Source organism: Penaeus vannamei, chromosome 41 (assembly GCF_042767895.1).
Source record: "Penaeus vannamei isolate JL-2024 chromosome 41, ASM4276789v1, whole genome shotgun sequence".
In the NCBI taxonomy this organism is placed as follows: Eukaryota; Metazoa; Arthropoda; class Malacostraca; order Decapoda; family Penaeidae; genus Penaeus; species Penaeus vannamei.
Window position 1 is genome coordinate 10,008,539 of NC_091589.1, and position 12,500 is coordinate 10,021,038.

The following is a 12,500-nucleotide window of genomic DNA, read 5'->3' on the forward strand; positions in this document are numbered from 1 at the left end:
AGATTAGTTATCCCACAAACTAAAGTGCGTTATGTTTTCTGTCATCAGTAATAATTTTATAGAAAATGTAATGTTTTAGGCCTAATGATGGGTCTGTTAAACATCCGAAACTTTTCATACACAGTATCAAGAAATGATGAAATATGCTACTACTCCGTATATAAAACCATTTACAGTGAATTCAAATGTTTTAGTGTTTTAGAAGAATTTCGAACGTACTAATATCTATATATATTTTTTTTTTCTGGGTAGGCAAAACACAACAAATAATCTTTAATTTATGACACAAAACTCAAAGAAGACAGACAAATGTACTATACAACAACCTATCATGTCTATATTTACATTTTCTTCGAACGTTTACAAGATAGATCAAAGTCCTTTAATTAGTTTAAGTGATTTGAATAAGTCCCTCCTTTAATTTATTCGAAAGAAAACAAAAGTATACCGTTGTCATAATAGAAAATGAAATATTTTGTAGGGGCGACTTATTCTTTCAGTGAACTAAGGATGGTAGCTTGTATAATCAGCGAGCAATGGTCCTCAAACTTTTTTATTCTGTCACCCTCGACCAATATATAATAATCTCCATAGCCCTGTTCAGTGACTATCATTTTTACAGATTAAGTTATTGCTAGTTATGAATAGTGTAATGGACAAGATCACTTTATGGAAAGATTACAAGTTATTGATCTGTGAGAGATAGTCATATGTAGGTACTATAGAAATTACCCCGTGGCCTAAAGTTTGTTAACCAAAATATACACACAAATTAGGTTGCATTTCTAAATGAATAAATGTAAAAGTAATAATAATCATGACAGAATCAAATAGACAAAAACTGAACAAACTATGTACAAACCTATAAACTAACCTATTTCTATTTATTGTTAAACAAGATATATCTAACGTAAGATCACTCCGCCATTTATTCAATTTTACAAAGTTGTTTTATTATATCATAAAAGTCCTTGAATGGAAAAACGCTCTGTTGATACAATCTTAGAAAAACCTACAACGCACAAACTAGTTTTATTGAAATGAGTTTGTGCCTTGTGGATTTTTCTACCACATAAATCCTTCCTTTTCTTTCTTAATCCTATGTCCCTGATTAGCACTCCCATGTTCCTGGCTTTGGTTTCTAGTTCCTGACCATCAAGTTCCAAGACGATGGTGCAGTAAATCACTTCAAACGGGTAAGGTTAGGTTAGGTTAGATGAGCCACCAAAAGGAACATGACTCCTGGACGCTACTCCGAAACCTAGTCCACAATCTCCATCACTGGGCGTCCTTTTATTAGCTGGTTGTCATATAACCATTTCTTAAGGTAGGAAACATACCACCCTCAGGACTTTTCTGTATTCCTGCAGATTTTAAATACTGTATCACTTTATTTTTTTCCACCAGCGACCCAAGTCCATTTATGGTTCCAAGAGTGATGACACGCTGCTATCTGCATCACGACCAACTGGGACTGCTTGATGTTTAGCACTCATGATTTCCTTAGCTTCTGTTGGTCCATCACATGGTGTCTGTCACATGATAATTTCACCACTTTCAGTAATAGCCCACTTCTGCTTTTTTTTTTTTTTTTTTTTTTTTTTGTCTTTTTTTTTTTTTTTTTTTTTTTTTTTTGCATCGGCTATGAAGCGAAACTGATCCACCATATGAAGCGAAACTGATCCACTATATGAAGCGAAACTGATCCACAACATGAAGCGAAACTGATCCACTACATGAAGCGAAACTGATCCACTACATGAAGCGAAACTGATCCACTACATGAAGCGAAACTGATCCACTACATGAAGCGAAACTGATCCACTATATGAAGCGAAACTGATCCACTACATGAAGCGAAACTGATCCACTATATGAAGCGAAACTGATCCACTATAGGAAGCGAAACTGATCCACTATAGGAAGCGAAACTGATCCACTACATGAAGCGAAACTGATCCACTATATGAAGCGAAACTGATCCACTACATGAAGCGAAACTGATCCACTATATGAAGCGAAACTGATCCACTATATGAAGCGAAACTGATCCACTATAGGAAGCGAAACTGATCCACTATAGGAAGCGAAACTGATCCACTACATGAAGCGAAACTGATCCACTATATGAAGCGAAACTGATCCACTACATGAAGCGAAACTGATCCACTATATGAAGCGAAACTGATCCACTACATGAAGCGAAACTGATCCACTATATGAAGCGAAACTGATCCACTATAGGAAGCGAAACTGATCCACTATAGGAAGCGAAACTGATCCACTACATGAAGCGAAACTGATCCACTATATGAAGCGAAACTGATCCACTACATGAAGCGAAACTGATCCACTATAGGAAGCGAAACTGATCCACTATAGGAAGCGAAACTGATCCACTATAGGAAGCGAAACTGATCCACTACATGAAGCGAAACTGATCCACTATATGAAGCGAAACTGATCCACTACATGAAGCGAAACTGATCCACTACATGAAGCGAAACTGATCCACTACATGAAGCGAAACTGATCCACTATATGAAGCGAAACTGATCCACTACATGAAGCGAAACTGATCCACTATAGGAAGCGAAACTGATCCACTATAGGAAGCGAAACTGATCCACTACATGAAGCGAAACTGATCCACTATATGAAGCGAAACTGATCCACTATATGAAGCGAAACTGATCCACTATGTGAAGCGAAACTGATCCACTATATGAAGCGAAACTGATCCACTATATGAAGCGAAACTGATCCACTATGTGAAGCGAAACTGATCCACTATGTGAAGCGAAACTGATCCACTATATGAAGCGAACTGATCCACTATGTGAAGCGAAACTGATCCACTATATGAAGCGAAACTGACCCACTACATGAAGCGAAACTGATCCACTACATGAAGCGAAACTGATCCACTACATGAAGCGAAACTGATCCACTATATGAAGCGAAACTGATCCACTACATGAAGCGAAACTGATCCACTATATTAAGCGAAACTGATCCACTATATGAAGCGAAACTGATCCACTATATGAAGTGAAACTGATCCACTACATGAAGCGAAACTGATCCACTATATGAAGCGAAACTGATATTCTATATGAAGCGAAACTGATCCACTATAAGAAGCGAAACTGATCCACTATATAAAGCGAAACTGATCCACTATATGAAGCGAAACTGATCCACTACATGAAGCGAAACTGATCCGCTACATGAAGCGAAACTGATCCACTACATGAAGCGAAACTGATCCACTACATGAAGCGAAACTGATCCACTACATGAAGCGAAACTGATCCACTATATGAAGCGAAACTGATCCACTACATGAAGCGAAACTGATCCACTATATGAAGCGAAACTGATCCACTACATGAAGCGAAACTGATCCACTATATGAAGCGAAACCGATCCACTATATGAAGCGAAACTGATATTCTATATGAAGCGAAACTGATCCACTATAAGAAGCGAAACTGATCCACTATATGAAGCGAAACTGATCCACTATATGAAGCGAAACTGATCCACTACATGAAGCGAAACTGATCCACTATATGAAGCGAAACTGATCCACTACATGAAGCGAAACTGATCCACTACATGAAGCGAAACTGATCCACTATATGAAGCGAAACTGATCCACTACATGAAGCGAAACTGATCCACTACATGAAGCGAAACTGATCCACTACATGAAGCGAAACTGATCCACTATATGAAGCGAAACTGATCCACTACATGAAGCGAAACTGATCCACTATATGAAGCGAAACTGATCCACTATATGAAGCGAAACTGATCCACTATATGAAGCGAAACTGATCCACTATATGAAGCGAAACTGATCCACTATATGAAGCGAAACTGATCCACTATATGAAGCGAAACTGATCCACTATATGAAGCGAAACTGATCCACTACATGAAGCGAAACTGATCCACTCTATGAAGCGAAACTGATCCACTATAGGAAGCGAAACTGATCCACTACATGAAGCGAAACTGATCCACTACATGAAGCGAAACTGATCCACTACATGAAGCGAAACTGATCCACTATATGAAGCGAAACTGATCCACTACATGAAGCGAAACTGATCCACTATATGAAGCGAAACTGATCCACTACATGAAGCGAAACTGATCCACTATATGAAGCGAAACTGATCCACTACATGAAGCGAAACTGATCCACTATATGAAGCGAAACTGATCCACTATATGAAGCGAAACTGATCCACTATATGAAGCGAAACTGATCCACTATATGAAGCGAAACTGATCCACTATATGAAGCGAAACTGATCCACTATATGAAGCGAAACTGATCCACTATATGAAGCGAAACTGATCCACTACATGAAGCGAAACTGATCCACTATATGAAGCGAAACTGATCCACTATATGAAGCGAAACTGATCCACTACATGAAGCGAAACTGATCCACTATATGAAGCGAAACTGATCCACTACATGAAGCGAAACTGATCCACTACATGAAGCGAAACTGATCCACTACATGAAGCGAAACTGATCCACTACATGAAGCGAAACTGATCCACTATATGAAGCGAAACTGATCCACTATATGAAGCGAAACTGATCCACTACATGAAGCGAAACTGATCCACTATATGAAGCGAAACTGATCCACTATATGAAGCGAAACTGATCCACTATATGAAGCGAAACTGATCCACTATATGAAGCGAAACTGATCCACTACATGAAGCGAAACTGATCCACTACATGAAGCGAAACTGATCCACTATATGAAGCGAAACTGATCCACTACATGAAGCGAAACTGATCCACTACATGAAGCGAAACTGATCCACTATATGAAGCGAAACTGATCCACTATAGGAAGCGAAACTGATCCACTATAGGAAGCGAAACTGATCCACTATAGGAAGCGAAACTGATCCACTCTATGAAGCGAAACTGATCCACTATAGGAAGCGAAACTGATCCACTATAGGAAGCGAAACTGATCCACTCTATGAAGCGAAACTGATCCACTATATGAAGCGAAACTGATCCACTCTATGAAGCGAAACTGATCCACTATAGGAAGCGAAACTGATCCACTCTATGAAGCGAAACTGATCCACTATAGGAAGCGAAACTGATCCACTATAGGAAGCGAAACTGATCCACTCTATGAAGCGAAACTGATCCACTATATGAAGCGAAACTGATCCACTATAGGAAGCGAAACTGATCCACTATAGGAAGCGAAACTGATCCACTATAGGAAGCGAAACTGATCCACTATAGGAAGCGAAACTGATCCACTATATGAAGCGAAACTGATCCACTATATGAAGCGAAACTGATCCACTATATGAAGCGAAACTGATCCACTCTATGAAGCGAAACTGATCCACTATATGAAGCGAAACTGATCCACTCTATGAAGCGAAACTGATCCACTCTATGAAGCGAAACTGATCCACTCTATGAAGCGAAACTGATCCACTACATGAAGCGAAACTGATCCACTACATGAAGCGAAACTGATCCACTACATGAAGCGAAACTGATCCACTACATGAAGCGAAACTGATCCACTACATGAAGCGAAACTGATCCACTATATGAAGCGAAACTGATCCACTCTATGAAGCGAAACTGATCCACTACATGAAGCGAAACTGATCCACTACATGAAGAGAAACTGATCCACTACATGAAGCGAAACTGATCCACTACATGAAGCGAAACTGATCCACTACATGAAGCGAAACTGATCCACTACATGAAGCGAAACTGATCCACTACATGAAGCGAAACTGATCCACTACATGAAGCGAAACTGATCCACTATATGAAGCGAAACTGATCCACTACATGAAGCGAAACTGATCCACTATATGAAGCGAAACTGATCCACTACATGAAGCGAAACTGATCCACTACATGAAGCGAAACTGATCCACTACATGAAGCGAAACTGATCCACTATATGAAGCGAAACTGATCCACTATATGAAGCGAAACTGATCCACTACATGAAGCGAAACTGATCCACTATAGGAAGCGAAACTGATCCACTATAGGAAGCGAAACTGATCCACTATAGGAAGCGAAACTGATCCACTATAGGAAGCGAAACTGATCCACTATAGGAAGCGAAACTGATCCACTATAGGAAGCGAAACTGATCCACTATAGGAAGCGAAACTGATCCACTATAGGAAGCGAAACTGATCCACTATAGGAAGCGAAACTGATCCACTATAGGAAGCGAAACTGATCCACTATAGGAAGCGAAACTGATCCACTATAGGAAGCGAAACTGATCCACTATATGAAGCGAAACTGATCCTCTATATGAAGCGAAACTGATCCACTATAGGAAGCGAAACTGATCCACTATATGAAGCGAAACTGATCCACTATATGAAGCGAAACTGATCCACTCTATGAAGCGAAACTGATCCACTATAGGAAGCGAAACTGATCCACTACATGAAGCGAAACTGATCCACTACATGAAGCGAAACTGATCCACTCTATGAAGCGAAACTGATCCACTATAGGAAGCGAAACTGATCCACTCTATGAAGCGAAACTGATCCACTATATGAAGCGAAACTGATCCACTACATGAAGCGAAACTGATCCACTATATGAAGCGAAACTGATCCACTATATGAAGCGAAACTGATCCACTATATGAAGCGAAACTGATCCACTACATGAAGCGAAACTGATCCACTATAGGAAGCGAAACTGATCCACTATAGGAAGCGAAACTGATCCACTATAGGAAGCGAAACTGATCCACTATAGGAAGCGAAACTGATCCACTATATGAAGCGAAACTGATCCACTATAGGAAGCGAAACTGATCCACTATAGGAAGCGAAACTGATCCACTATAGGAAGCGAAACTGATCCACTATAGGAAGCGAAACTGATCCACTATAGGAAGCGAAACTGATCCACTATAGGAAGCGAAACTGATCCACTATAGGAAGCGAAACTGATCCACTATATGAAGCGAAACTGATCCACTATAGGAAGCGAAACTGATCCACTATAGGAAGCGAAACTGATCCTCTATATGAAGCGAAACTGATCCACTATATGAAGCGAAACTGATCCACTACATGAAGCGAAACTGATCCACTACATGAAGCGAAACTGATCCACTACATGAAGCGAAACTGATCCACTACATGAAGCGAAACTGATCCACTACATGAAGCGAAACTGATCCACTACATGAAGCGAAACTGATCCACTATAGGAAGCGAAACTGATCCACTATAGGAAGCGAAACTGATCCACTATAGGAAGCGAAACTGATCCACTATAGGAAGCGAAACTGATCCACTATATGAAGCGAAACTGATCCACTATATGAAGCGAAACTGATCCACTATATGAAGCGAAACTGATCCACTATATGAAGCGAAACTGATCCACTATATGAAGCGAAACTGATCCACTACATGAAGCGAAACTGATCCACTATATGAAGCGAAACTGATCCACTATATGAAGCGAAACTGATCCACTATATGAAGCGAAACTGATCCACTATATGAAGCGAAACTGATCCACTACATGAAGCGAAACTGATCCACTATAAGAAGCGAAACTGATCCACTATATGAAGCGAAACTGATCCACTATATGAAGCGAAACTGATCCACTACATGAAGCGAAACTGATCCACTACATGAAGCGAAACTGATCCACTACATGAAGCGAAACTGATCCACTACATGAAGCGACACTGATCCACTATATGAAGCGAAACTGATCCACTATATGAAGCGAAACTGATCCACTATATGAAGCGAAACTGATCCACTACATGAAGCGAAACTGATCCACTACATGAAGCGAAACTGATCCACTCTATGAAGTGAAACTGATCCACTACATGAAGCGACACTGATCCACTATATGAAGCGAAACTGATCCACTACATGAAGCGAAACTGATCCACTATATGAAGCGAAACTGATCCACTACATGAAGCGAAACTGATCCACTACATGAAGCGAAACTGATCCACTACATGAAGCGAAACTGATCCACTACATGAAGCGACACTGATCCACTACATGAAGCGAAACTGATCCACTACATGAAGCGAAACTGATCCACTACATGAAGCGAAACTGATCCACTATATGAGGCGAAACTGATCCACTATATGAAGCGAAACTGATCCACTATATGAAGCGGAACTCGCCCACTACGAAGCCAAATTGTGACCCACTCTACGAAGCGAAACCGACCCACCACGAAGCAAAATCGATTCTTTACGAAGCGAAACTCGCCCACTAGCCGCCCAAGGCCTTCTCAACAACAGAGCCCGCATGACTATAGCAGAGTCAGTACAATCTCTAATAGCATAAGTCGCTATCAACCGACACAGATTTCGCGGTGGAATGTGACCTCTCTTCACCCTATCGCTTCCAGGAGTTGGCCTTCGTGACCTGGCAGGACGAACCTCTTCCCGGGGACGAGGTTAGGGAGGTCACCTGACCGGTGATCGTGGAGGTCAGCGAATCTGTTGGGAAAAGGAGGCAGTGGACGTTAGTTTACATATATACAAACACACACAGACAAACATACACACACACACACAGACAAACACACACACACACACACAGACGAACAAACACACACACACACAGACGAACAAACACACACACTCACACACACAGACAAACACACACACACACATACACATAAACATACACAAACACACACACATATACACACATAAACACACACACACTAAACAAAGCCCAAATACCTAACAAGGAAGAGGCGCCGGTAATCCGCCTTGAGTATGGGCGTGGCAAGATGGCGGAGAAGAGTCTTCAGCACGAGGTCGCGCGGGTGAGGCTGGCGACCGAAGAAATCTGGGGAAAATAATCGTTAACTTGCGTCCGGTTTCATATTATTTCGTTGGAGATTCAGTGCGTTTCGTTCACCGCATACCGTCTTTCCTTCCATTTAATTAGAGGAAATATGATGATGGTAATGATTTATGGTTAATGATGATGATAATAATGGTAATGATAATCATAGTAATAATAATGATAATGAAAATGTTTGTAATGAAGGTAATGATGGCAGTGAGAATGATGGTGATAATGATGCTGATCATAATGATGATGATGGTGATAACAGTAATAATGATGATAATAATAATGGTAAAATTGATAATCAACAGTTAATACTATTAATTACTACTACTACCACTACGACTACTAATAATACAGTTAATACTACTAATTACTACTACTTATAATAATAATAAATGACAATAAAAATGACAAATATGACAACAGCAACAAGAACAGTTAACACACACCGACAAACACACTTACCAAATTCTTCTTTTTCTTCGTCCAAAGCTCTCTGTAGATGTTCCATGAGCGGAGAAAGAACAAGAACAAATTTCGTTCTTCCCTGTTCTTCTCCCCGACGAGTGCCCGTGTCCATGACCTTTTCCGTGACCCATGACTGAGGGTCCTGCAGGAGGGAGGGGTCCTTCGTCAGGTAGATATCCTGTACCTGTGTGAGAAAATTTTTATTTCTTTTATTTTTTTATGTGTTTTTCTTTAGCCTCTGTGTCTGTATCTCTCTCTCTCCTCTTTGTCTCTCTCTCTCTCTCCCTCTTTCTCCCTCCCTCCCCCTCTCCCCCTCCTTCCCCCTCTCTCTCTCCCTCTCCTCCTCCCTCCCCCTCTCTCTCTCCCTCTCCTCCTCCCTCCCCCTCTCTCTCTCCCTCCCCCACCCTCTCTCTCTCTCTCTCTCTCCCCACCCTCTCTCTCTCCCCCTCTCTTCCTCTCCCGCCCCCTCCCTCCCTCTCCCTCTCTCCCTCTTCCTCTCTCCCTCTCCCGCCCCCTCCTTCCCTCTCCCTCCCACTCCTTCTCCCCCTCTCTCCTCCTCTCTTACTCACGTTTTTAGAGTCTCCCAGGTGAGCACCGATTGCAAGACACAATTCCTTACACTTTTCTTGCAACTTGCTGTCATCGAAGGCGTGAACCACAACAACTCTCTTCGCTGAAATTAATTTTAAAGTTTAGCGTTAATTGAAATGTAACCCCCCCCCAAAAAAAATAATAATAATAATAATAATAGTAATGCGAAATGACCATACATTTCTTAAAGACTTCCGATTTGTATTTTTTGTTTTTTTTTAATGAATGCATCATTACCCCCATCGTTATGTTTTACGGACGTCACCTGTGTACTTGAGAAAGATGATTTTAGTGCAAATCTTTAAGTGCGAATATCTTTATTGCATCAGTGACCTTATTGCCTTGCCTTGCTCTCCCTGAATGCTTCTAGTTATTATTATTATTATTTAATTTATATATATACATATTACTTAGAAAGAGAGACAAAAAAAAAACATCACAAAAAATATCTGCGAATAACGTGTTATATCCACGGTAGAGCAACTTTTATGCCGATGTTTTTACCTTTTAAAGTTTTCTCTCCAGGCTTGCCTTGTTGCGCGATTACCGTTTTTTTCTTCCGATAGATGGCGACACTGACGGCGACGCAGACGATGGCGATGAATAACAAGCCAAAAGTCAGGAACAATGCTGTGTTGGAGCTGTAAAGAGGGAGAGGGAATGTGAGGAGAGGGAGAGAGAGAGAACATATACATAAATATTTCCTGATTTCAGTTGCTTTGGAATTGTGGGTAAGTAATATTATTTGGTGTCACACTATTGAATAGCGTTTGTGTTAGAATATCCAATACTGATATTGTTGTTTTTATGATCGTAGTATTATACATGCACGCGTGCACGCGCGGGCGCACACACACACACATACACAACTATATATATATATATATATATATATATATATATATATAATTTCTGTGTGAATATATATATATATAATATATATATATATATATATATATATATATATATATATATATATATATATATATATATATATAATTTGTGTGTGTGTAAATAAATATATATATATATATATATATATATATATATATATATATTTATATATATGTATATATATATATATATAATTTGTGTGAATATATATATATATATATATATATATATATATATATAATTTGTGTGTGAATATATATATATATATATATATATATATATCATATATAATTTGTGTGTGTGTGTGAATATATATATATATATATATAATTTGTGTGTGTGTGAATATATATATATATATATATATATATATATATATAATTTGTGTGAATATATATATATATATATATATATATATATATATATATAATTTGTGTGAATATATATATATATATATATATATATATATATATATATATATATATATAATCTGTGTGTGTGAATATATATATATATATAAATATATAAATATATACATATAAATATATATATACATAAATATATATATATAAATATATATATATATATGTAAATACATATATATATACATATATAAATATATATTTACTTATATATTTATACATGTATACATATATATACACATATGTATTTATAGATTTATATATTTATACATATATACATATATATATGCATACATATATATTTATATGTACAGTATACATGTAGATACACGTGCATATATATATTATATATATATATATATTGTAGTGCGGCTAGGCGCCACCACGCATCTTTGCCTCTCACGATAGCCCGTGCGCTCCCCTGCTCATGTTATGCGTTACCTGGTCGACATGCCTTCTTCCCACCTGTCAGATTTCATCCTTTTTATTTTTTGTATTTTAGTATTTTCTTTTGATTTCCTAATTCTTGTTTGTTTTAGTTTGCCCATTTTGGTACATTTTCTTTGACTCGTTTTACGTTAATTTGTTTAGTTTTTATTTTTCCAGTGGAATTCTTTGTCGCCATGTCTATTCTTAATCATCTTTTCGTTTCCTTGTTCAGTTCAGTGGTAAATAAATCAGATAAAGATTTTATTGGTTAGGTAGAACACTTTTATCAACGTCATTTTTAGTAGTATTTTACGCATACATATTAATTTGATTCTTTTACATTTTTTCCCATTTTAACAAAATAATTTAGTTTTATTCACTTGGTCAGGGTTATATTTTGTTTTACTTTGTAGTAAAAATGTATGTAGTGACGTCACTGTCACCCCCCCCCCTTCCTTTCGGGGCCGCGGAAAATAAACAGTTCGGGAGAGACCACAGCAGAGACATGGTGTTTATTTTCCACCCTTTTTCTCTGAGTGAAACCGGCTCTACACCCTGGAAACTGCGAAGGGAGATAAGGATAAGTCTGAGGTTGCTTTGCCTTGCATATAGGAGCTGGATGTGATCTTGTTTTTATATAATAATTACCAGTTTTAGTTTTGAGATTTTAATAAGCTTTGATTTTGCTTTGGTAATCTCTCTCTCTCTCTCTCTCTCTCTCTCTCTCTATATATATATATATATATATATATATATATATATATATAATATATA

At 38.3% G+C, this 12,500-nt stretch overlaps 1 protein-coding gene across 12 annotated transcripts in view; it reads right to left on the minus strand.

Moving 5' to 3' along the window:
- Window positions 1–265: 265 nt before the first annotated feature.
- The window catches only part of LOC113809459 (uncharacterized), a 22,722-nt gene continuing 10,487 nt past the window's right edge, over window positions 266–12,500 (minus strand). For all 12 annotated transcript variants that reach the window (XM_070118309.1, XM_070118304.1, XM_070118301.1 and 9 more), the window contains 5 exons: window positions 10,486–10,622; window positions 9,960–10,063; window positions 9,388–9,574; window positions 8,808–8,916; window positions 266–8,558 (listed from right to left, as the gene is read on the minus strand). In XM_070118309.1, coding sequence (XP_069974410.1) covers window positions 8,450–8,558; window positions 8,808–8,916; window positions 9,388–9,574; window positions 9,960–10,063; window positions 10,486–10,622 — 646 coding nt within the window. In that variant the 3' untranslated portion in view covers window positions 266–8,449. The remainder of the gene's footprint in view (window positions 8,559–8,807; window positions 8,917–9,387; window positions 9,575–9,959; window positions 10,064–10,485; window positions 10,623–12,500) is intronic.